This window comes from Aethalodelphis obliquidens, unplaced genomic scaffold, assembly GCF_003676395.1.
Source record: "Aethalodelphis obliquidens isolate GAN/ISIS:26980383/991018 unplaced genomic scaffold, ASM367639v1 scaffold107, whole genome shotgun sequence".
NCBI classification, from domain to species: domain Eukaryota; kingdom Metazoa; phylum Chordata; class Mammalia; order Artiodactyla; family Delphinidae; genus Aethalodelphis; species Aethalodelphis obliquidens.
In genome coordinates, this window is record NW_020838051.1 from 2,205,548 (window position 1) to 2,232,887 (window position 27,340).

The following is a 27,340-nucleotide window of genomic DNA, read 5'->3' on the forward strand; positions in this document are numbered from 1 at the left end:
ACAAATGCATGGACACCAAGGGGGGAAAGTGGCAGGGGCAGATGGTGGTGGTGAGATGAATTGGGAGATTGGGATCGACATATATACACTAATATGCATAAAATAGATAATTAATAAGAACCTGCTGTATAAAAATAAAATAAAGTAAAATTCAAAAAAATTGTATTTTTAAAGTTCAATAAATAATGTACTTTGTTTAATTATCACAGCCTCAAGTAAGGTTTGATATAATCTAATAGCCTGGATCAAAAAAAATATCAATAATTTATACTACATCAGGAATGAGAATTTATCAATTTAAAAGGAAATTGATAAATATTACTCAAAACAGTCTTTACACTTAAAAAAGTACAACATTGAAGCAGATGCAACATTCTGCCCCAGGTGCTTACAATGCTCAGTAATGACTAGGTATGCTATGTCATGCCTACTGTAGCAACAAATTCATTATTATTTTTATTATAACTCAGAATAGGTCAATCACAAGCTGTTCTGTAAAAAACAACATGCTACAAAAAAAAAAAAGACACTGGAGGCTGACTCAAGAGCAGCCTTTTATTCTGTGAATTCTAATATTTATGCTAAGCATGGCCTGTTCGATACTTTTTTTAAATGAAGGAAAATCACAATTGAATAAAAGTTCCAGGGACGAAATACCATTTCTTGAACAAAACCATATACAGCTAGTTTGAGGGCATCTAGTTGATTTAATTTAATTTATTTAGATTAAAATTCTGTTAGTAAAAAATACTTGTACCTATGGTAATACTAAAAGGGCTTTAAAATCTGTCACACATTTGGTTAGGAGAGCATACTGAGTGCTTGTTTATGTTTTGTTTTCCTTTAACGCATATACTCATCATTTATAGACAGACAAGCAGGTTGTTGAATAACCTGGTTTTCTGTCAATTAGCTGTGCTTTAACATGATGGAGAATTATTAATATACAAGTCTTGACACCAGGCAAATAATTCCTTTTCCTCTTCTTCCAATTCGTCATCTGACATGAGCTCATTAACTTTTACAATGTCAAAGAATGGGGTGGAGAAGACCATCGTCTCGTTTTGCTTTGTACCCGGTGTGTCCATTTTCAGTTGCTAGGTAGAATTATAAATAAAAGCGAAAAGTGTTTTATATTTGGTTTTTACTATTTTATGTTTTTTATATTTGACTGTTCACACTTAGCCTCATCTCAAAAAAATATATAGCAGATTTTTTAAAAATTACAAAGTAAAACATGAATACATGTTCATTGTAAATATTCCTGCAATGTAGTATACTGAAGCCGACTTTCCACACTACAGGTCTTAATAAGTGTAAATAGAAATGACTTCCACTTTGAGAAAAGCACTATTAGCGATGTGCTGAATCAACAGTGCCAATATACAGAAACAATAGGGTTTTTGCCAACTCATGCTCATGTGGAGTCAAAATGGCTGGTATTTATCAGAATAGCTACTCATATTGTTTAAGAATGTTTAAAATATGCGTTACCAAGAGGAATGTAGCTTTATACTATCCAAGGTATATACCAAATGTATGTGTTTCATCCTTGAACTTGTAGATTAGGAAAATTCTACTTAAGGAAGTAGAATTACTTACAGTTTGAATATTGTCCAAAACAATGAATTCAGTACAAGTTAAACTTACAGTTCCCGCAGAAGCAATTTTTTCTTTAGCCATCTTATAAGCTTTTTTCATTTTTTCAACTTTCATTTGAGCTTGCTCGGATCGACGTCCCAGGTGTTTAATTTGACTTTGCTGTTGGTAGGGCCGATATAAAGGTTGAAGATTTGATAAGGATGAAGGGCACCTAGAAAATATTTGTAGTATAGACAGAAAAATTGTACAAAATAAAATTTTAAATTTAAGCAAGTTCCAAATTTTATTAAAGCATCCTCTGGTAAATATATCCTAGACCTCAGTGCTTGGAGCAATACTGCACGTAAGTTTTTAGGCCAAAGTTATCATTTCTGCTTGAGTTACATAGCATAGTTCTTTGCCACTTATGAAGGTGTATAGATGATGTTTACAACAATGATAGTGAAAATTATAAAATGTTATATCAATTTAAAATCAGTCTTCCGGGAAAATACCGTGTAGTAGCCATTTGAATCTTTTTAAAAGATATACTATATACTAACACCAACAAGTATTAAATTTCATAATGGCTGAAACAGGTTGTTTTTATCAGTGTTGGGACCAGACACAGTTGGTGCCATGCTCATAGTCCCCTTGGGCCATAGCGCACACTGGCCTCACTTAGCCTGAGAGCTTTCTTATGAAAACAAGAGCCCTTGTGCAGGGAAAGGGCCCCAGAATTAATACCTCCCCTCCTAAGCTACCCTTAACCAGTGACTGATGGGTGTTGGTGTATAAATATCCCAACTCCCTTCCCCTCTGTGGGATAGCTTGAGTTGTGTGTTCTACACTGGCCAGGACATTCCCAGGAGAGATTAAGCTCCAGTTACCCACAGTGACAACCTGCTTGCTAACATACACTGTTCTGGCTGCCTGCTCTTCCCTGTTTCACTTCTCTACCCCTCTCATCAGTGGTTCCTGGGATCACCTCCCAAATAAACTACTCATACTCAAATACTTACCTCAGGGTTTGCTTCTGAGAGATCCCAAACTTTGAACTGCCTTCAAAGGAGCCGTTAAGAAAGTACTTTTCCCTCTTCAGTTGATTTAGAATTTGGCTACTTATTTGGTTCTTTAAGTGACTCATTCTAGGATAATCAGTAGCATGAGTCTAAATAGCAGGGAGTCTACAGTTATATATGGTGGCAGAGAAAATTACATCATTTATTTGACCTTGGTGGTAACAGAGTTAAGTTCCATATTCAGTGCTTAGACGGATGAGTTAGAGAAAATCTATTTCATGATGACAGACTGCGCCCTACACTAGGCCATCTGTCTGGCAAATGTATAGCCTTGATCATAAAATAAATGGGCTAAATTATGTTATTGGGTCAGCACCCACTCATCTCTACTCCTGAAAAAAAAACAACCAGTGTGTTTGCCTGACAGTGGGTCACCAGTGTCTTTTCATGTACTAAAGGAGTATTTTTCATTTCAAATATGACTGTGTGAAAATAGACTACCAACAGGTCCTCTTCAGTCTTATTATCTCTTTCTTTTTCTTAAGAAAAAAAGCTTAATTTGTAAATAAGATGGGCTAGGTGAGACTTGGTAATGGAAAGAAAAAAGGAAGATAACTGGTGCAGTCATAGTCTGTCCATGTTGTTTCAAATCATAATACAGTCTATTTTGCTACAACATGTTCTTTTATAATGTGAAATGGCGCACATGTTATTGGTAAAGAAGGGAATAATGTCACTGTAATTTATATGCAATTTATTCTCTGCAAAGGGAGCCAGAATATCAAGACTAGAATTATAACCTTCAGCAGAAAAGGAAAAAGTTCTCCTCTGTGCAGCATGGGCAAAGGGAGCCCTTTTGGCTGCATTCATGAAAACAAGAATGAGCACCGGCACCTAGGGCTCTCTCCGCAGAGAGGCACTCCCCCGCACACAGACACGATCCACCCTTACTGCCCTCTTCCCTACTCCCTGCCTTGAGCGGTTCATGGTTCCTGGCAGGTCACACTGCCTCTCATGTCCACTTAAAAGGCCACCACATTGGCCCAGGGCTCCACTTCCATCTGCACTGTCTCGGTGCCCACTACCTGCTCTAATGAAAGAGCCGCCAGCATTTTCACTCTATTGTACATTTTTTATATTTGCTGTGGCGGCCTGTCTGGTGGTACAAGGTATCTTCCCAGGTACCAATTGTCCTTTTCGTTAGTGCTCTGTTTGCAAAGTTGCATAAGTCTTGAGCAATCTGCCCCAACCCCTTTTTCCCCATATGCTCTGTTATTATTTTTCATGAGCTATTTGGCAGAATGTGAACATTTCCAGAAATGCCCCTAGTATTGTAACCCCAGTGAAGGATCACTTTTTACCTAACTTGAGAAACAATCTGTAGCTGGTGCTGACGCATCTCTTCTGTTTTTGGTCTTTGTAATAGATACTTCATTTCTTTTTTTAGACGGTTTGAGATTATTCCAGACTCCGCATAATAAACTATGTCATACATTATCATTGTCCTAGGAATGTTTTCGAGATTTAATCTTCGCCAGTAGTTATTTCTGCCACCAGAAGATGCAGGGATCTTATCCAGAAGACTGGAATACTATATAGAAAAAATAACTAAGCATGATTGGCTGTAGTGTTCTCGAATGTTTTTGACACATTTCCCAAGGATCCACTCAAATATTACTTCATGCAAAAGCATTCCTTGATCCCATCTCTGAACTGTATTGGTATCTCACTTCTATGACTCTTATTACTGACTACTTGATGTTCTAGCTATCTGTGTATGTTTTAGCTCCCCTACTGTGACAAGGCAGGATCCTTATCACACAGTATCATGCACATAGTACCACGCTCATTAAATATTTATTTAATGCATAAACACTAAATCTTTAAGGCAAATATAACTCAGATAAATTAAACTCAGGATGGGCCTGAAAATTGAAAATAGCTATGTGATCTACATACCTGGCAATACTTATTCATGACATGCTTGCATTGAAAGGACATTTGCACAAACCTTTTTAGAAATAATTAGTTCACCTCTGGTGCTAAGTGGCAAATTTCACTATTTTCATTTGGAGTATTTGTAGAAATCCCACCTTTTTTTTTTTTTTTTTTTTTTTGCAGTACGCAGGCCTCTCATTGCTGTGGCCTCTCCTGCTGCGGAGCACAGGCTCGGGATGCACAGGCTCAGCGGCCATGGCTCAGGGGCCCAGCCGCTCCGTGGCATGCGGGATCCTCCCGGACCAGGGCACAAACCTGTGTCCCCTGCGTCAGCAGGCGGACTCTCAACCACTGCGCCACCAGGGAAGCCCTCTTTTTGTTTTTAATTTAAAATATCAAATTAGGAATTTAAAAATATAAATATATATAATCAATTCAACCTTATAAATGTTCATTTAAGAGATAGGAATAGGGCAGGAGGAGCTACAATCCTGGCATTTAGGGTATAACACACGTACACTCTCTCTCTCTCCCTCTTGTGCTCTCGCACTCACACACATACAGGCAGTGCTCCCTTTGTATCATTTAGGCATGCACGAATTTCAATCAATCACCACCATTTAGTCAAATAAGCTCAGTCCTTCAATAACACAGTTCAAATTTCAGTTACCACAGTAAAACTGAGTTAAATGCATAAAATACAAACTCTGCTGCTAGCTCTTCAGTCCATAGATTACTACATAAATAACAGATGTGCATGGTGATAAATGACAAATCACGTCAGTTCTTTCGAAGTGTGTCAGTGATTGGTCACTGTAGATCTGCTTTTTAGTTCACTCACAGACAGCAAAGTGTGTAATTGTGTTACCTCTTTGTCTCCCAGTGATAAACCCATATGACATTTTACAAATAAAGATAATCAAAAGAGGGAAAGGTCAGGGCTTCCCTGGTGGCGCAGTGGTTTAGAGTCCGCCTGCCCCGGTCCGGGAAGATCCCACATGCCGCAGAGTGGCTGGGCCCGTGAGCCATGGCCGCTGAGCCTGCGCGTTCGGAGCCTGTGCTCCGCAACGGGAGAGGCCACAACAGTGAGAGGCCCGCGTACCACAAAAAAAAAAAAAAAAAAAAGAGGGAAAGGTCAAACAAAGAAAGAAAAAGTGGTAAAGCTGGAAGTGAAATTCAAATCAAAGGTAAATAGAGTTCTAGAAGAAATAGGTGACCATGGGGATGCTGACACTGCCATCATTCAAGACACTGCAGCGAGGCTGCTAGACGAATTTGGTGAAGGTGAACTTATCAACATAAATGGGGAAAATGGCACTGCTGAAAAGGGTAAAGTTTTCTCAGAGGAAGTAATGTTGGCAAAAAAGAAGCTTCATATTAAAGGAGCTCTGAAACATTTCATAACATTTAAAGTACAAAGGATAGGGAATTCCTTGGTGGTACGATGGTTATGACTCGGTGCCCTTACTCCCAGGGCCCTGGGTTTGATCCCTGGTGAGGGAACTAAGATCCTGCAAGCTGCGTGGTGCAGCCAATAAAAGTACAGAGGATAAAATGTTGGCGGGTGATCCAAACTTAGAAAGGAGTATGACAATTTGCCAGGGCATGGAGAAGATGCTCACTCCTTATTGTAAATTATATGAGAACAAGAAGGTAAGCACTGATTAAACTACTCTTGATAAAACGATTTTTTTACAGATTTATTGAGATTCATGTCTCATATAATTCACTTATTTAAAGTATATAATTCAATAGTTTCTAGTATATTCACAGTTGATAAACTTTTTACAAAGAAATAAAACATTTTAAATTCTGAATGTTTCTAATGTTTTAAATTATAGTGTACTAAATAAATGTTTTGCTTTTTTCCATTTTCCTATATATTTATAACAGAGTAAGAGAGTTTTTAATGTTTTGATAAGATTTTTTTAAAGGCACGGAACAATCACGATTTTTCCCATTGATGATTAAGTTTGCTCTGCATGGTTTCAGCTTGCATGGTTTCAGCTTTTATGGCCCTGCACTACCATGCAAAGCGAGGACTGCCTGTATATTTTATTTCCCGATAGTGGAATGGTAAAATGGGTAAACATCTCAGAACTGTCTATGATCTGCTCTGCACCTATTAGCTAGCTATACGACCTTGAGTAAGTTTTTAAAAATCTCATTAAGCTCCATTTTCCTCATCTCTTAAAGGGTCACATAATTTACAAACTTGAAGATTAAAGGAGATAATATGCATTTAAAGAGCTAAAAACAATGCTGTGTCCATAAAGGGCTCAATAAATGTCAGCGATCATCAGATCTCTCTCTTCCAATATGTCTATCTGGGAACTTCTTTCTATGACACCAATCCTTGGCATAGGGACAATCTGGAAGTATGCCACCCATGTCCTTAGCAAAGATAGCTGACATCCCCAAGCTCTACTTATTTCCTGGTTCAGTCCCCAAATCTTCTAGGTTAAGGCTCTAAAAGAAAGATAACACAACTGGGAGTCTCTAAAGCACCGCATTAATTTCATGTTTCACATGCAAGCAACTGGGTGAACAGTTAAGGCCATATATTATTATTATTATTATGAGCTAGAATTTTGGGATCCCTTGTTTCTTTAGAACTTATAAAACAGGGGTAATAATAGTACCTGCTTCTTAGGGTTGTTATGAGAATAAAAGGAGTTATTACACCAGCATTTGCTATTATTACTATTCAGGTATCTAGTTTAAGTTCCCTGATTCAGCACTGCTGTCCGACCAGTTATACAAACCAGAAACCTAGAAGCCATGTTGGACACTTTCTTTTAGCTTACCTCTCTGTCCCCAAGGCCCACTGCTTTTATTCTCTAGTTATCTCTTGCATCTCCAGCCTCACAGCCCTAAACCAAGATACCACCATCTCTCCTAAAATATTGCTGGAACCTCCAAACTAGAAGGAGGCTCTTGCTGTCTTCTAATCCTTTATCTATAATACATTGCAGCCAGATGGGTCCCTTCACATATTAGATTAGGTCACCGCATTTCCCGAAACACTGCACCAGCTTCTCATTGCACACACAATCAAGGAAAAAAATAAACACCTTACTATGGTCAAAAGCCCTGCATCATGATCTCTTACCAGCCCTCTAGCCTGACTGCATACCACACCTTCCGTGCTCTCCCTTCTCCAGGCCCACAAACCTGCTTTCATGCCCTGCAGTTTGTCCTGCCACAGAGCCTTTGCCTGGGGTGCACCACCCATTCAGCCGCAGACCGAGGCTGTGACACATTGTTGATTGCCTGCCTATCACCCATTTCCCTCTTCTCCCTTACTTATGGAGCCCTGATTTTTTTTCACATATGGAACAGACATATGCTCTGGGAAGGAAGGCCCCAGCACATGAACCATGATTGTTCTAAGTCAATCATGGGAAACGATCCCATTTCCCTTTACAGTGATTGGTTTAGGGGGAGCATGTGATCCAGTTCTGACCAATGGGACCTGAGAGGAAGTCTGTTGGGGGCTTCTGGGAAAGATTTTTCTTCTTGAGATTTAGAGAAAAAGATGCTGAGTCCTCTTCTTCCTGCCTTTGAATGTAGTTGAGAATGTGATAGTCATCTTGTTACTATGTGAAGGAAGCTGAGAGGACTGTAGTGAAGCTGACCAACAACCCTGATGTCCTTGAGCTGCGACACTAGCTATCCCAGGACGCACCTGTCCAGGGACTCCCTAACACGGGACAATGTCCTTTATTGTTTAAGCCTCTTGTGGTTGGGGATATTCTGTTCCTTGTAGCAGAAAGCATCGAAACAATAATAGACCCCTTCCTTACTAGGTCAAATCCCCGTCATGTACTCTTTTTAGCACCATGTATTTATTTTTGATTTTTTTATTGAGATAAAATTCACATAATATAAAATTTACCATTTTAAAGTATAAAATTCAGTGTTTTGTTTTGTTTTTTTTTTTTTAGTAAATTCACAATATCTATCACTACTAATTCCAAAACGTTTCCATCACCCCTGGAAAAAACCCTACATTCCTTACCTATCACTCCCCAGACACAAAAGGCCACATACTATATGATTCCATTAATAGGAAACGTCCAGAACAGGCAAATTCAGAGAGACAGAAAGCAGATTAGTGGCTGATAGGGGCTGGAGTGACAGAGGAATGGGGAGTGACTGCTTAATGGATGTGAGGTTTCCTCCAGGGTGACGAAAAGGTTCTTAAACTAGACGGTAGTGATGTTTGCACAACACTGTGAAGGTACTTAATGCCACTGAATTGTACACTTTAAAATGATACATTTTATATTGTGTGTATTTCACCACAGTAAACTGATACATGATTCTTCCTGGAGGATAGGGTCACGAGGCTTATTTTGTTGTTTTCAATATCTAAATTGCAATATCTAAATCCAAATCTAAATTCCTTACTTGCATGTAATCTTTCAGGGTGACAATATCTATTTCATCAGTTATTTTGAACTTCTGGAAAAGACGTTCATCTTCCATAATTTGATGATAAAATTTCTTTTTCCCCATTATTTTACAAGCATCAACCACAGCCTATAAAGAGGAAAAAAATACTTTTAAAATAGTAGTATAATAGCAATAACTATCAGCACACACTTTACATATTTTTTGAGACAAATGCATCAAATATTGTTCCTTTCTTCTAGTAGCTTGCTATTCAATAAAAAGACTGTATTTACAAAGAAAAGATTATATAGATTTTTAAACCACTTAAAATTTGTTTCCATAACCATATCTAAATAGTTTTAAAATGTAGCTAGAGGAGTAGCGGAGTCCACAATCCTCAGAGGACATTATTTTCCTTTAAAAAACAAAACAAACCGCTAACATATTCATGCTGTCAATGCAGAGAAAGCTTATCTGGTTATTAAACAGGTTGCCCTAGGAACCGCAATGAAAGGTACTGGGGCCAGCTCTCTTTTATGTGGCTGTTAATATCTCGCCCTCAAATGGAAACATGTACGTTTCAGAGGGCTGAGACCTCCCTCTCCTTTAGGCTTTTCTCAGTAGCAAAAGAGTAGCAAACAAAGGTTTTTTTTTTTTCTCTCACAAATGTCAACATTTTCTACTCAAGGAAAGCACCTAAGAGGGCAGAGACAGAAGAATCACAGAAAACATGGAGGCTCGAATCCAGTCTGGCTGTATTTGCACCATACCCCTCCACGTATACCTATCCTTGTGCTAAGAGCAATATACATAGACTGTGAATAGAGAATTAAGTGCTTCCCCACCCTCCTTCCCACCCCCCGTAAGTATGTGCTGACTATTCTAATACATATTTATATTACATATCTGTGCTTCTGGCCACAAAGGTTATGCTTATGTGAAGGGAGACTGGCGTAGATGAAAATTCAAGCATCATTTGATTCCAGATCAGTTTCTTTTTTCCTTTGTATCTCAGAATGTGATACTGTGAAAGTATGGGAGCTCTGTGTTTTAATGCTGATATAAGACTATAGAATAGTGGTTGAGACAGGACTAAAACTCGGAACCTGTTTTTACTTAACACGCAAAATAATAGCAAGCCTTAATGTACTTCTTATTCCAATTCTCACTTTTCTTATCCAGAATATTTCCTATTTATTTCTTTATTTAAATTCCAAAGCTTAGAACACAGACACATAGGGAAAGTGAAAGAAAATATTCAAATGGTTGTAGTTTGATTCCTAATGCACTAAATCGAAGGGACAGAAACAGTTTACTAAAAATGTGATGGCAGATCATTTTGGCTTTCCGTTTCATTAGTTTCTTTAAACACTATGCATCTTTAGGCAGATCATTTTGGCTTTCCGTTTCATTAGTTTCTTTAAACACTATGCATCTAAAGAAAAGGCAGTATTGGCACATATCTCCATTATGCTTTCTTGCAATTTATTTCCTGTGGGTTCTAATTAACCATCCCCACAGTGACACTAAAGGTAAAAGCAAATAGTTGTACGCAGAACAGGTCTGAAAACCCTATAATTTCTGCCTTGCGAATTTCTTTAGATATAACTATATTTTACTAGCTCAAGTTACTTAGAAAAGGTATTTCTTGTCAGTTCCTACTCTACTCCACTCAGCCACCACCACCAATCTCTCCAAGTCCCAGTTTCCTTATTCACACAGTGCCTCAGCTGCGTGGCTCAGATTTGTCAAGCCCATCTCAGTCTCTCAGCCAAAAAAACCCCATGCCTGGCAGCACAGGGCAGGCTTGTTGCCCACTTGTGACAGGGGTTTGAAAAAAGTTTGCCCTCCAGTGGTCAAGATGTTCTTTCTCAGACATTGGCTGTGTATGGCCAGATTCAGGAAAGTCCTTCTGGATAGGAAGGGATGGGAATAAAGAGCCCAGCCCCAGGAGAAAGGGAAGGGTGAAAACTAGGCAACGATTCCAGGTGAGCAGCCAATCATACTAGGATTCAAGAGGAAGGTTCCATTCTTGGTGGGCGACTCAAAGGGTCAGAGGCGGGCATCTCTAAATTTGACTCCTCCCCTGATAGCCATCATCACTCCCCCACAGCTCTGCGGCTACCTGCTGGGCAAGATCTACAGTTGGGCTTGTCAAGCAGATATATGTAGAAGTGAAGTCTCAGTTCTGGCCCGGACGAGCCTCTCCAAGTTCCAGCTTCCACACAGGCAAAATGGGAATGACATGTACCTCATCAGAGTTATCAGGGGGTCATATAAGAGAATGTATTTACCAGGGTTCCTGACACAGAAGTAGTTAAGAGCATGGGCTCTGGAGTCAGGCTCACTGGGTCTTCATGTCAGTTCCTTCACTTTGTAGGTGTGAGACCTTAGGCAAGTTACTTAGTCTTTTTAAAATGAAGACAATAACAGAATCTACCTTCTAGAGTTTATGAGAATTAAATGATAATGCACATTAAACGTTTAACATCATACTTGACAGTGCTCAATAAGGGCTGCTATTATTAATAACGTTTTTCCTTTTTACATAAATGCCCAATCCTCAAAAAGAACAGGGATCTTCAATTTAAAATAACAATTACTGGATGTTCATGTTTAAGAATTGTCAATTACCCAGAGGTGTCCAGGTCATGGGGGAGGGCACCTTTAGGACAGTGCTTGTCAGACTATATTGTGCCTAGGATCATCTGGGGGTCTGGTTAAAATGCATAGGCTAATTTAGTGGGTATGAGGTGGGGCCTGACAGCCTGCATTTCTAATAAGCTCCAGGGGATGCCATTGCTGCAGGTCTGCAGACCACACTTTGTTTATTTTATTTTTTATTTATTAAAAAAAAATTTTTGTTTAAAATTTTTTTTATTTTTATCTTTGCAGACCACACTTTGAGTAGCAAGGCTTTAGGATATTCTAAATATAGTTGGTGGACTACGATAGTGACAACCCTCTTTAAATAAGCATAGCTCTGAAAATAGATCATCAAAGTAGGTAACTGAATTGAGATCTCTTTTTTATACACATGGCTATCCAATTGTTCTAGCACCATTTAAACTGCCTTCACACCTTTGATGAAAAGCAACTGATCATATATATGTGGGTCTATTTCTGAACTGTCTATTCTATTTCATTGATCTACATGTTTGCCTTTTTGCCATCACTACACCGCTGGGATCACTATAGCGTTGTTTTTTTCTTTATATTTCCATTCAACTTTTATGTATTTTTTTTCTTATTAGTCATCAATTTTATACACATTAGTGTATCCATGTCAATCCCAATCTCCCAATTCATCCCACCACCTCCACTCCCAGCTGCTTTGCCCCCTTGGTGTCCATATGTTTTTCTCTACTTCTGTGTCTCAATTTCTGCTCTGCAAACCGGTTCATCTGTACCATTTTCTAGGTTCCACATATATGCATTAATATACAATATTTGTTTTTCTCTTTCTGACTTATCTCACTCTGTATGACAGTCTCTAGATACATCCACGTCTCTACAAATGACCCAATTTAGTTCCTTTTTATGGCTGAGTAATATTCCATTGTATATATGTACCACATCTTTATCCATTCGTCTGTCGATGGGCACTTAGGTTGCTTCCATGACCTGACTATTGTAAATAGTGCTGCAATGAGCACTGGAGTGCATGTGTCTTTTTGAATTATGGTATTCTATGGGTATATGCCCAGTAGTGGGATTGTTGGGTCATATGGTAATTCTGTTGTTAGTTTTTTAAGGAACCTCCATACTGTTCTCCATAGTGGCTGTATCAATGTACATTCCCACCAACAGTGCAAGAGGGTTCCCTTTTCTCCACACCCTCTCCAGCATTTATTGTTTGTAGATTTTCTGATGATGCCCATTCTAACTGGTGTGAGGTGATACCTCATTGTAGTTTTGATTTGCACTTCTCTAATAATTAGTGATGTTGAGCAGCTTTTCATGTGCTTCTTGGTCATCTGTATGTCTTCTTTGGAGAAATGTCTGTTTAGATCTTCTGCCCGTTTTTGGATTGGGTTGTTTATTTTTATAAGACTGAGCTGCATGAGCTGTTTATATATTTTGGAGATTAATCCTTTGTCGGTTGATTCGTTTGCAAATATTTTCTCCCATTCTGAGGGTTGTCTTTTCGTCTTGTTTATGGTTTCCTTTGCTGTGCAAAAGATTTTAAGTTGCATTAGGTCCCATTTGTTTATTTTTGTTTTTATTTCCATTACTGTAGGAGGTGGATCAAAAAATATCTTGCTGTGATTTATGTCAAAGAGTGTTCTTCCTGTGTTTTCCTCTAAGAGTTTTATAGTGCCCGGTCTTACATTTAGGTCTCTAATCAATTTTGACTTTAGTGTATGGTGTTAGGGAGTGTTCTAATTTCATTCTTTTACATGTAGCTGTCCAGTTTTCCCAGCACCACTTATTGAAGAGGCTGCCTTTTCTCCATTGTATATTCTTGCCTCCTTTATCAAAGATAACGTGACCATCTGTGCGTGGGTTTATCTCTGGGCTTTCTATCCTGTTCCATTGATCTATATTTCTGTTTCTGTGCCAGTACAATATTGTCTTGATTACTGTAGCTTTGTAGTATAGTCTGAAGTCAGGGAGTCTGACTCCTCCAGCTCCATTTTTTTCCCTCAAGACTGCTTTGGCTATTTGGGGTCTTTTTTGTCTCCATACAAATTTTAAGATTCTTTGATCTAGTTCTGCAAAAAATGCCATTGGTAATTTGATAGGGATTGCATTGAATCTCTAGATTGCTTTGGTTAGTATAGCTATTTTCACAATATTGATTCTTCCAATCCAAGAACGTGGTATATATCTCTCCATCTGTTGGTATCATCTTTAATTTCTTTCATCAGTGTCATAGTTTTCGGCATACAGGTCTTTTGTCTCTCTAGGTAGGTTTATACCTAGGTATTTTATTCTTTTTGTTGCAATGGTAAATGGGAATGTTTTCTTAGTTTCACTTTCAGATTTTTCATCATTAGTGTATAGGAATGCAAGGGATTTCTGTGCATTAATTTTGTATCCTGCAACTTTACCAGATTCATTGATTAGCTCTAGTAGTTTTCTGGTGGCATCTTTAGGATTCTCTATGTACAGTATCATGTCATCTGCAAACAGTGACAGTTTTACTTCTTCTTTTCCAATTTGTATTCCGTTTATTTCTTTTTCTTCTCTGATTGCTGTGGCCAGGACTTCCAAAACTATGTTGAATAATAGTGGTGAGAGTGGACATCCTTGTCTTGTTCCTCATCTTAGAGGAAATGCCTTCAGTTTTTCACCATTGAGAATGATGTTTGCTGTGGGTTTGTTGTATATGGCCTTTATTATGTTGAGGTAGGTTCCCTCTATGTCAACTTTCTGGAGAGTTTTTGTCATAAATGGGTGTTGAATTTTGTCAAAAGCTTTCTCTGCATCTATTGAGATGATCATATGGTTTTTCTCCTTCAATTTGTTAATATGGTGTATCACATTGATTGATTTGCGTATATTGAAGAATCCTTGCATCCCTGGGATAAATCCCACTTGATCATGGTGTATGATCCTTTTAATGTGTTGTTGAATTCTGTTTGCTAGTATTTTGTTGAGGATATTTGCATCTATATTCATGAGTGATATTGGTCTGTAATTTTCCTTTTTGTAGTATCTTTGTCTGGTTTTGGTATCAGGGTGATGGTGGCCTCATAGAACGAGTTTGGGAGTGTTCCTTCCTCTGCAATTTTTTAGAAGAGTTTGAGAAGGATGGGTGTTACCTCTTCTCTAAATGTTTGATAGAATTCACCTGTGAAGCCAACTGGTCCTGGACTTTTGTTTGTTGGAAGATTTTTAATCACAGTTTCAATTTCATTGCTTGTGATTGGTTGGTTCATATTTCCTATTTCTTCCTGGTTCAGTCTTGGAAGGTTATACCTGTGTAAGAATTTGTCCATTTCTTCCAGGTTGTCCATTTTACTACAAGCATACAGTTGCTTGTAGTAGTCTCTTAGGATGCTTTGTATCTCTGCGGTGTCTGTTGTAACTTCTCCTTTTTCATTTCTAATTTTATTGATTTGAGTCCTCTCCCTCTTTTTCTTGATGAGTCTGGCTAAAGGTTTATCAATTTTGTTTATCTTCTCAAAGAACCAGCTTTTAGTTTTATTGATCTTTGCTTCTATTTCATTTATTTCTGCTCTGATCGTTATGATTTCTTTCCTTCTGCTAACTTTGGGTTTTGTTTGTTCTTCTTTCTCTAGTTCCTTTAGGTGTAAGGTTAGATTGTTTATTTGAGATTTTTCTTGTTTCTTGAGGTAGGCTTGTATAGCTATAAACTTCCTTCTTAGAACTGCGTTTGCTGCATCCCATAGGTTTTGGATCGTTGTGTTTTCATTCTCATTTGTCTCTAGGTACTTTTTGATTTCCTCTTTGATTTCTTCAGTGATCTCTTGGTTATTTAGTAACATATTATTTAGCCTCCATGTGTTTGTGTGTTCTATGGTTTTTTTCCCTCTAATTGATTTCTAATCTCATAGCGTTGTGGTCAGAAAAGATGCTTGATATGATTTCAATTTTCTTAAATTTACTGAGGCTTGATTTGTGACCCAAGATGTGATCTATCCTGGGGAATGTTCCATGCACACTTGAGAAGAAAGTGTAATCTGCTCTTTTTGGATGGAATGTCCTATAAATACCAATTAAATCTATCTGGTCTATCGTGTCATTTAAAGCTGTGTTTCCTTATAAATTTTCATTTTGGATGATCTGTCCATTGGTGTGAGGTGTTAAAGCCCCCTACTGTTATTGTGTTACTGTCAATTTCCTGTTTTATAGCTGTTAGCAGTTGCCTTATGTATTGAGGTGTTCCTATGTTGGGTGCATATATATTTATAATTTTTATATCTTCTTCTTGGATTGATCCCTTGATCATTATGTAGTGTCCCTCCTTATCTCTTGTAGCAGTCTTTATTTTAAAGTCTATTTTACCTGATAGGAGTATTGCTACCCCAACTTTCTTTTGATTTCCATTTGCATGGAATATCTTTTTCCAACCCCTCACTTTCAGTCTGTATGTGTCCCTAGGTCTGAAGTGGGTCTCTTGTAGACAGCATATATATGGGTCTTGTTTTTGTATCCATTCAGCAAGGCTGTGTCTTTTGGTTGGAGTATTTAATCCATTCACCTTTAAGGTAATTATTTATATGTATGTTCCTATGACCATTTTCTTAATTGTTATGGGTTTGTTTTTGTAGGTCCTTTTCTTCTCTTGTGTTTCCCACTTAGAGAAGTTCCTTTAGCATTTGTTGTAGAGCTGGTTTGGTGGTGCTGAATTCTCTTAGCTTTTGATTGTCTGTAAAGCTTTTGATTTCTCCATCGAATCTGAATGAGATCCTTGCCGGGTAGAGTAATCTTGGTTGTAGGTTCTTCCCTTTCATCACTTTAAGTATATCATGCCACTCCCTTCTGGCTTGTAGCGTTTCTGCTGAGAAATCAGCTGTTAACCTTATCGCAGTTCCCTTGTAAGTTATTTGTCGTTTTTCCCTTGCTGCTTTCAATAATTTTTCTTTGTCTTTAACTTTGCCCATTTGATTACTACGTGTCTCGGCGTGTTTCTCCTTGTGTTTATCCTGTATGGGACTCTCTGCACTTCCTGGACTTGGGTGGCTATTTCTTTTCCCATGTTAGGGAAGTTTTCAACTATAATCTCTTCAAATATTTCCTCGGGTCCTTTCTCTCTCTTCTCCTTCTGGGACCCCTATAATGCAAATGTTGTTGTGTTTAATGTTGTCCCAGAGGTCTCTTAGACTGTTTTCATTTCTTTTCATTCTTTTTTCTTTATTCTGTTCTGCAGCAGTGAATTCCACCATTCTGTCTTCCAGGTCACTTATCTGTTCTTCTGCCTCAGTTATTCTGCTATTGATTCCTTCTAGTGTAGTTTTCATTTCATTTATTGTATTGTTCATCTCTGGTTGTTTGTTCTTTAATTCTTCTAGATCTTTGTTAAACGTTTCTTGCATCTTCTCTATCTTTGCCTCCATTCTTTTTTGTAGGTCCTGAATCATCTTCACTATCATTATTCTGAATTCTTTTTCTGGAAGATTTCCTATCTCCATTTCATTTAGTTGTTTTTCTGAGGTTTTATCTTGTTCCTTCCTCTGGTGCATAGCCCTCTGCCTTTTCATCTTGTCTATCTTTCTGTGAATGTGGTTTTTGTTTCACAGGCTGCAGGATTGTAGTTCTTCTTGCTTCTGCTGTCTGCCCTCTACTATAGCATTTTAAGTCTTGGAATCAGGTAGTGTAAATAGTCTAATTTCGTTCTTCTTCTCCAAAGTTATTCAGGCTATTCTACATCCTTTCACTTGTTTCTGCTTTTGTGTGTGTGTGTGTGTGTGTGTGTGTGTGTGTGTGTGTGTGTTTGTAAATACATGAGAAATGCTGTTGGAAAATGAGAAGGAAATGAAACTAGAATTGGATATAAGAACGAGGGAAAAGATGGAACCAAAAAGAATTGGTGAAACTCCCCTCCTTCATAAATGAACTTAGATTAAACATCTGAATGGACTACAACTGACTTATTTCTTTCACATGGAGAAATAAATAAACTTAGTAAAGTTGTATCAGTTTGCTAAAGACACAGTGTCTACATTCAAAGAGCAAAAAAGCTGAGTGAACTTAAAGTGAGAAAATTTCCATTTCTACAGGCTTTCTATTAACTATGAATCCAAGAATTGCCAGAATTTGTTTTCAACCTGAACTAAAGGAAAAAGGAATCCTAACCTGTTCTCTCCAAGTTGGGTATGTTCTGATCATTTGTAACCCCTTATAATGTTTAGTGAAAAACTCAAACTGAATAGTATAATCACATTTTAAAAATAAGAATGAAAATATTTAAAATATATTTAAATAAAAATATATTTTATGGAAAAATATGTGCAATAATATGTGTATTTTTATGGAAAAATATGAAGCATACACAATAAACTATTAACAGTGATCAGCCAAGGTGAATGAAAGTTGCAGCACAAAGAAGAAAGGCATATTTTCCTTTAAAAAAAATCTCTGTGCTATTTCTTTTAACAGTTACTTTGTAATTAAAATAAAATTTAAGTTATTATACAGCATTTTAATGAATTATGATATATACACAGTGCTTTCCAGTCATGGCCTCTAAGGTTCTCATTTGCTCCAGCCTGGGCATAGCAGGGTCTGCCAGGAGCTGTCTTGGGAAAATTTCAGTTCCTAAAAAAGCCACATTATATAACCTCAGAAAAGCAACAGTTGATGAAATTTTATAGGGACAACTATAAGCTTATTCTGTAGATAAATGTGGCATGAATTTATCTCTGGAATGGAGAATAAACATCTACTTTCCCATTTGAAGTCATTCTATACAAATGAACAAATATTAATGTTTCTGAAATACCATATTCCACATGAAACCACTAGTCCTTTTGATACATTTCTGAAACCAAGCTAAATTTTCTCTGATATTGCCTGAGAAGACATAGAAAAGCAGTCTCTTTTCCTTTTCTAACATTCTTCAGAGAATATATGCTGCACATGCTGGATCTGGTCAGAAACTGCCAGGCTGTGTGGTCTTCTATCCTGAATACATGCCATTACTGATGATTTCAGGTGGGTCACACTTTTCATGTAAGATATTTCCAGAAGGCTACAAGAAAACAACCTTTGATATGTGGTTTATAAAAGGCTAAATATGAGAATGTACACATTTTCTTGACTATAGTCATATATAAGGGTCAAAGGAATAAAACCTATGCCGTAGATCCTCACTATTAAAAATATGGTACATGGATCAGCAGCAGTGGCAGCTGCTGGGAGCTGGTAGAAATGCAGAATCTCAGGACCCGTCCCAGATTTACTGAATCAAAAACTGCATTTTAATAAGATCCTCAGGTGAGTCCTATGCTGTAGACACAATTATGATGAATATTCACGAAAGTTAAAAGTATGAGAACTCATGTAAAAAAGGATAAACGTTTTAAAAGTTCCTTTTCAATACTCTAGCACACTTTTTCTAAACATGCTACCAGAATCAAAGAAACAATGATAAAATACCATTAAAACAAAATTGCATAAATGTTCTGCATAATTAAAAAGCCCTGACCAACAGGCCACTGTAATGCATTATTAGCAAACCAAAATTTTCATACAAAGAAAACTGATGGGTATATTTTAGGGCCTTATATAAGAAATTCATTCCAAATATTTTTTTAGCTAATAAACAGAGTCACTTTGAAACATGATGCTTAAAAAAATACTACCTGCTTGCTGGGCTGTTTAATGGTGAAATAACATAGTCTGTATACTTTGAATGCAATTCAGATACCACATAGATGTTAAAAAGCTAAATTAACACAAACTCTACATCATGAAACATCACCTCACTTGACGGCTTTAATACATTTTTTCCACTGAAATACTTGTAACCAAGGCCTTCAGTATGAAGAAAAATTTTAAACACGATGAAAGGTGGAAATGTTTCACCACTAAATCTGAAATAAAGACCAAAATTAGTCATTTGGCATCAGGTTTGGAGCTGTCACTTCTCCTCCTTGTACTTAAGATCATTCACATATTTTTTTGCATGCAGGGTAAAAGCTATACCAGAGCATAAAAAGAACTGGTCATGAAACGGATCACAGAGTATGAAAGAGCCACACTTTGGCATGTGTGCTCACAGTTATTCTCATATGTGTGTCAGACTGAACACATCATGAGAGATGAGAGCTACTTTCAAGGCAACATTTGGCCCAAGAGTCATGCCTCAGTTTCTTCACATAATAAATGTAAATAAGAACAACACATTTACTTTGTAATTACATATGAGGACTTAAGAAAATAAATTTCTAAGATTCCTTCACATTAACGAAGCACTGCTTGAAGTAAATCAGCATAAAAACATTACCTGAATCTAACTTTACACTTCAAGCAAGGATCTTTAACAAGCTCAGCCTCAAAAGGGCTCACTTTCTTCAAAATTTCACGTGTCACATGATGTTCCTGAAAGAGATGATGGTGCTATAAATGGAATGCGGTACCCTGCCCAGGCACAATCTATTGAAAATAACAGAGGGGGCATGGCAAAGTGACAGTACACCAGAAAAACGGAGCTGGAGGAATCAGGCTCCCTGATTTCAGGCTATATTACAAAGCTACAGTAATCAAGACAGTATGGTACTGGCACAAAAACAGAAATATAGATCAATGGAACAGGATAGAAAGCCCAGAGATAAACCCACACACATATGGTCACCTTATCTTTGATAAAGGAGGCAAGAATATACAGTGGAGAAAAGACAGCCTCTTCAATAAGTGGTGCTGGGAAAACTGGACAGCTACATGTAAAAGAATGAAATTAGAACACTCCCTAACACCATACACAGAAATAACCTCAAAATGGATTAAAGACCTAAATGTAAGGCCAGACACCATCAAACTCTTAGAGGAAAACATAGGCAGAACACTCTATGACATAAATCACAGTAAGGTCCTTTTTGCCCCACTTCCTAGAGAGATGGAAATAAAACCAAAAATAAACAAATGGGACCTAATGAAACTTAAAAGCTTTTGCACAGCAAAGGAAACCATAAGCAAGACGAAAAGACAACCCTCAGAATGGGAGAAAATATTTGCAAACGAATCAACCGACAAAGGATTAATCTCCAAAATTTACAAGCAGCTCATGCAGCTCAATATCAAAAAAACAAACAACCCAATCCAAAAATGGGCAGAAGACCTAAATAGACATTTCTCCAAAGAAGATATACAGACTGCCAACAAACACATGAAAGAATGCTCAACATCATTAATCATTAGAGAAATGCAAATCAAAACTACAATGAGATATCATCTCACACCAGTCAGAATGGCCATCATCAAAAAATCTAGAAACAATAAATGCTGGAGAGGGTGTGGAGAAAAGGGAACCCTCTTGCACTGTTGGTGGGGTAAATTGATACAGCCACTATGGAAAACAGTATGGCGGTTCCTTAAAAAACTAAAAATAGAACTACCATACGACCCAGCAATCCCACTACTGGGCATATACCCTGAGAAAACCATAATTCAAAAAGAGTCATGTACCAAAATGTTCATTGCAGCTCTATTTACAATAGCCAGGACATGGAAGCAACCTAAATGTCCATCGACAGATGAATGGATAAAGAAGATGTGGCACATATATACAATGGAATATTACCCAGCCATAAAAAGGAACAAAATTGAGTTATTTGTAGTGAGGTGGATGGACCTAGAGTCTGTCATACAGAGTGAAGAAAGTCAGAAAGAGAAAAACAAATACCATATGCTAACACATATATATGGAATCTAAAAAAAAAAAGAAAATGGTCATGAAGAACCTAGGGGCAAGATGGGAATAAAGACGCAGACCTACTAGAGAATGGACTTGAGGACATGGGGAGAGGGAAGGGTAAGCTGGGACAAAGTGAGAGTGGTAGTGTATATATGGACATATATACACTACCAAATGTAAAATAGCTAGCTAGTGGGAAGCAGTCGCATAGCACAGGGAGATCAGCTCGGTGCTTTGTGACCACCTAGAGGGGTGGGATAGGGAGGGTGGGAGGGAGGGAGATGCAAGAGGGAAAAAAATTTTTTTAATAAATAAATTTAAAAAATAAATAAAGCAGTGGGTCTGTGGGTCAGACGGTGAAAAAGTGTACACATTTCTCAGAGTTTATCATTTTTTTCAGAGCTGCTAAAATTCGCTTAATGTGACTATTACTAATTATAGGTTACTGTAATCACAGGTGATTTTATTAGGAGAATATTTAGTACTATATGAAAGAAGACTTAATACTCTGCCAGCGTTGCCAGAGTTGTTTGGGGAGTGGGGGGATGTGCACCTTTTTCTTCGTTTCTTTGTTTTTATTCAAATAGGACTATATTATTCATAATGTTCTGCACTTGCCTTTTCACTAATGAGATACTTTAGCTATTTTTCTATTGCAGATTCATATGCAAGGCTGCAAGCCTTAACAGTAGGAAAGCACCAACATTTATTTAACCAGTATCCTATCGATGGACATTATAGGGTTTACTTTCTTTGCTGTTACAAACAATACTGCAATGAAACTGTATATAGATTGTAGAATGGATTCCTACAAGTGAAATTGCTGGGTGGAAGGCAAAGGCACTTTTAATACAGAGATTTTTAGTGCTAGAAGATCACTCTCTCACATCTTCAAATAAGAAATAGATTTAAAAAAATCATATTGGTTTCAGAAAAAGACACAGTAGTTACCCATGTTAAAAGTAAATCCAGGGCTTCCCTGGTGGCACAGTGGTTGAGAGTCCGCCTGCTGATGCAGGGGATGCGGGTTCGTGCCCCGGTCTGGGAAGATCCCACATGCCGCAGAGCGGCTGGGCCCGTGAGCCATGGCCGCTGAGCCTGCGCGTCCGGAGCCTGTGCTCCGCAACGGGAGAGGCCACAACAGCAAGAGGCCCGTGTACCGCAAAAAAAAAAAAAAAAAAAGTAAATACAGAAATATTCATTTAGAGTCAACCAAAGAAGAAATCCCATAACCCCATGCAATATTATTAGATTCAAATAGACGGGATTTTAAAAGGTTATATATTCTTTCTTTATTTAACACACCTTTTACCTTGATAAGTAATTATATCTGTCAGAGCAAACAAAAAGCAAAATACATACCGCTGCACAAATTGTACACTTAAGGAGTTGAAACATTGACTTGTCAAGATGAGATAACCACACTCTCTGTATCCTGTGAGCTGAAATATCTTTATTATTTCTGAAAGGAATAAAAAGAGCCTAAGATTTGTGAAGTAGTTTTCATTTTCCTAAAATCTTGGGGAACTCTGGATTTATGCTTCCTCCTCTTGCATCTCCCCATCCTCCACCCTAAGACTGACCTAATGAGGAACATTTGGATGTGGTAATTAGAACTGGTCATCTGCCGAATCTAGTCAGAATGAGGATAAGAAATGCTTGGGAATATTTCCCTTGAGATTAAAAAAAATCCTGGCTAAAACTTTATCATCAAAAAAATGTGCTTTCTAAAAACACCCATGACCTAAAATGATTCCATTATAGTTCTTAAAAACACTGTCCAACTAGTTCAAGTGCTAAGAAAATAGAATGTAGAATAGTTGAAGTTACAGTAGGCCCAAATTTTCTTCTGGGACCGGATGACCATGCCCTAGGAAAAGAAACTCCCTTCTCTGATCTTTGTTTGAACCAGGCTCATCCCAGTTAGGTCAGAGCATTGTTCTACTTTTGATCATGTCCCAGCCCTGGCAGATAATAGGGATCTCACTCTCCAAGAACTGCCCCCCCACCCCATCATTACCCCTCACAGGGCTACAAAGAGAGGTAGGTACTCCTGTATAATGCCACTGTTGACTGGCGAAGTGCAGACTACAAGATGTAGAGTAGAAAAGGCCTGAAGTATGGAAACAGACCCTTGAATACTAGCTGATGCCATTTATTAGCTGTTTAGCCTTCTGCAAATCAGTTACCTTGTTCCAGTTGCTACTTCCTCACTTATAAGATGTAATAACAAGACTGCATCGCAGGGTTGTGTCAGGATCAAAGAGATGTGTGTTAACATGCTTTGTCAATTATGAAATACTATAATTATAATTATTATTCAATTCACAAGTATTTTTAAAACACACAAAAAACCTCTAATTTACAAAACAAGAAGTGTTTGATGTTAGCTGGGTAAATACCATACGGAAACTGTCCAGTTGTGGAAGATGATACCAGGCGAAAAATGGCTACTTACTGTTGTTTTCCCTTTGTCTTTATAGCATTTGACAAATGTACTTTGTGACCTTTTCCCAAGCGTGGACTATCTGATTTGGGGACACCAGTAACTGATGTCTTTGGGGAATGACTCATTTTCCTCACAATGAAGTACTCTGAAATACATAAATTAAACATTTGAGGTCACAATCTATGTTATTACACTGTTTGGATGAGACTCAAGTGCCATTATGATTGTTGTGCTAATTCCAGAACCCCTGAAAAAGGAAGGTTTCATAGATCTCTTTTTTTTTTTGGGTCACTAGTAACACTTTTTTTTTCTTTTTTTTTTAAACATCTTTATTGGAGTATAATTGCTTTACAATGTGTGCCAGTTTCTGCTTCACAACAAAGTGAATCAGCTATACATATACATATGTCCCCATATCTCTTCCCTCTTGCGTCTCCCTCCCACCCTCCCTATCCCACCCCTCTAGGTGGTCACAAAGCACCGAGCTGATCTCCCTGTGCTATGCGGCTGCTTCCCACTAGCTAGCTATTTTACATTTGGTAGTGTATATATGTCCATACCACTCTCTCACTTCCTCCCAGCTTACCCTTCCCCCTCCCCGTGTCCTCAAGTCCATTCTCTATGTCCGCGTCTTTATTCCTAGATCTCTTAATGTTGCTTACATTCTTTGTGTACTACAAATATTATGAGGTATATGGGAAAGACAAGTGGATCTATCCATAGCCTTCTAACTTGTCTCCCTGTCTGCAGTCTCTTCCATCCTCCACACTGCAGCTGGAGTTAACTTTTCAGAGCAATAATCCAACCTTATCACTCTTCAACTTAAAATCTTTCAGGGACACCTCATTTCCTCCAAGCTAAAGTCCAGACTCCTTAGAATTGCATTCAACTCTTTTCACAATCCAGTTCCATTCTTTCTCAAATCTCAAAATATCAACTTTCCACTAGCATTCCTCTCTATACTCTGTGAGAACAAGAACTTCTTGCCAAAATCAATGTTTTACGACTCTGTGCTGCTGATCATGCCATTTCCTCTACCTGGAATGACTTCCCTACCACCAGCAAACATCAATTCATCCTTCAAGACCCCAGCTAATTGATGCCTCTTCCCTGAAATTTTCCACTATCTTTTTTCCAGAACTACTGACTACTGTCTCCAAGGTCCCATAATACTGTATATGTTTTTCTTTTACAGTACTTCTCGTATTGTATCATAATTTGGTTTCTTGGCTGCCACCCCACAAGCTTGTTGAAGGCAGGAGGCATTTTGCTAACCATGGAATCCCCAGTGCCTATCAGAGTGGAGGGTTTTTACATGCTTTCCAAAAACTTTTCATCCTGGTTTTACCATGGAATAGCTGTGAGACTTTGGGCAAGTCCCTTAACCTTTCAGGAGCTCAGTTCCCTCCCTGGTAAAGTGAGAGGACATGTAGTAAGTGATCTGATTTCATTTCTGATTTTCTATCCTTTGACACATTACTCCAATTTGGAAGCAGCTGCCAAATTCTTAGTCACTGCTTAGTATCTTGTACTAAACCAGGTCCTCTTTATCTTTTCTTTTGGTGCCATGGACCCCTATGGACAAACTCCTTCTACGAACTATGTTTTTTAAGACACATAACATAAACTATATGGGATTACAAAAGACTCCAATTATACTGAAATCATTGTCAAAACATTTTCAGAAACAAAATTATAGAAATGTGTCTTCTTTATGCATTAAATAATACGAGAGTGCTAATAATCACTGTACTTGTGAAGTGGTAATGAGCAGAAACGATATTTCAAGAAATCTGCCGTGACTGTAACATGATATGAAAATACTGTGCTTTCTATGGATGACAAAGTCACAGGTGCTGCTGATACTACTGTGTTTTGTTACCTACACTATAATTGAAAGAAATGCTAAAGTTCAGTTAGACGTTAGTGAAAATAAAGTTGCAATTTTTCCCCAAGTTCATGTACCCCCTAAATTAAGAATTCCTGCCTTAATTTATCACTTATAAGTCACACTTTTATATGCATACGACATTTCATTACTGATGCAGAGCCTTCAGAGTCTCCTTAATATTTCTCCTTAGGGATGGGGATGTGGATGGCTTGGAATACACTATTCTCTCGAGAAAGAGAAAAGCATTCCTTAATATCCAGGAGCTGGGGCTTCCCTGGTGGCGCAGTGGTTAAGAATCCACCTGCCAGTGCAGGGGACACGGGTTCAAGCCCTGGTCCAGGAAGATCCCACATGGCACAGAGCAACTAAGCCCATGCACCACAACTACTGAGCCTACGCTCTAGAGCCCGCAAGCCACAACTACTGAGCCCGCGAGCCACAACTGCTGAAGCCCGTGTGCCTAGAGCCCGTGGTCCGCAAAAAGAGAAGCCACCACAATGAGAAGCCTGCGCACCGCAATGAAGAGTAGCCCCTGCTCACCACAACTAGAGAAAAGCCCACGTGCAGCAATGAAGACCCAATGCAGCCATAAATAAATAAATAAATAAATCTATATTAAAATAAAAATATCCAGGACCTGGCCTGGCACTCACAGCTGGGCTTTAGTGTTAACCCTGGCTTCCTAACACCACCGAACCCAGAGCAAAGCCCTGCGTCCTTGAACCCGCCCCCAAATCACCCAACCAAAGCCCAAATCCTAGAATAAATCTTTCTAACACCCTCTTACTGAGATTCCCCACTGTTTCCCAAGGTGTGCGTTTTCCTAGCAGCAACAAGAAAAAAACCCAACTTGTTCAACTACAGATGTGTTCTTAGTGGTCTTTGGCTGGAGGGCAGTGACACAGCACCACAAAAATCCCCCCAATCTTCTGGATGCCTGCCTGGATGGGCTTACACTTGCTATAGGGTTAGAATATAAAATACAGAATGAAATATAGAACACTACCCTATTATGAGCCACTGTAACAATTGTTTAGGTGAGATCACAGGCTTTAAAGGCCGACAACTTAGATTGGATCCAGACTTCCCACTTTCCTTCTGTGTGGCCTTGCACATATTACTTGTCTGTGCCTCAGTTTCTTCATCTATTAGATGGGAAGTAATAATCGTGCCCACCTACTTGGGTTGTTGGAAAGAGAAGACGACTATGGACAAGGAGTTTAGGTCAGAGCCTGGCATATAGTAAACGCTATTGGTGGTTGCTACTCTTGTTAATAAGATAATTATTGTCATTACTACTTATTTCTACTAGTATTAAGGGACAAACATTTGATTCCCAGTGAGGGACAGAAGCTTAAGCATTTTCAAGAGGAAAAAAAATGTCAGGTCTTTCGAGATTAAATGACGTGGCAAATTAGTTAAAATTTAAAATCTTAGAAATGTCCAGCCCAGAGTAAAACAACAACAACAACAAAATCCCCACAAAACTAAAAACCTTTTGTGAGGTAAATCCAGGCCCCAGAGGTCGGCGGCTGCGGCTGCTAGGCTTTCGAAGCCGCCCGAGGCCTGCCGAGCGCCCCCGCCCGGCGGCCTCCGCACACACGATTCTCAGCCCACACCACTGGGCGCCCAATCGCAACGGCGAAGGCCGATTCCCAGCGGGGCGCGGGGCCGGGACCTCCCTCCTTTCACCCCCGCGTGCCGCCCACACTGAGGTGGCGCTTTCCCGCCGCCTA

At 38.5% G+C, this 27,340-nt stretch overlaps 1 protein-coding gene across 1 annotated transcript; it reads right to left on the reverse strand.

Annotated features, from left to right (window-relative positions):
• Window positions 1-210: 210 nt before the first annotated feature.
• Window positions 211-27,289, reverse strand: CUNHXorf58 (chromosome unknown CXorf58 homolog). The gene is made up of 9 exons (XM_027096702.1): window positions 27,100-27,289; window positions 23,723-23,858; window positions 22,627-22,726; window positions 19,858-19,952; window positions 19,333-19,444; window positions 8,955-9,086; window positions 3,965-4,194; window positions 1,651-1,813; window positions 211-1,097 (listed from the first exon to the last, which is right to left on the reverse strand). The coding sequence occupies exons 2-9, from the start codon at window positions 23,836-23,838 to the stop codon at window positions 921-923; spliced, it is 1,125 nt and encodes a 374-aa protein (XP_026952503.1). The 5' UTR covers window positions 23,839-23,858; window positions 27,100-27,289; the 3' UTR covers window positions 211-920.
• Between the last annotated feature and the right edge of the window lie 51 nt (window positions 27,290-27,340).

Bases quoted from the DNA above. Each gene is read 5' to 3' on its own strand.
- CUNHXorf58 (XM_027096702.1), bottom strand. From the start codon at position 23,838: ATGAGTCATTCCCCAAAGACATCAGTTACTGGTGTCCCCAAATCAGAT. The intron at 19,953-22,626 runs GTATGTATTTTG...CATCTCTTTCAG, and splicing joins AGTGTACAATTTGTGCAGCG to GAACATCATGTGACACGTGA. The intron at 19,445-19,857 runs GTAATGTTTTTA...TCTTTATTTCAG, and splicing joins AAGTGTAAAGTTAGATTCAG to ATTTAGTGGTGAAACATTTC.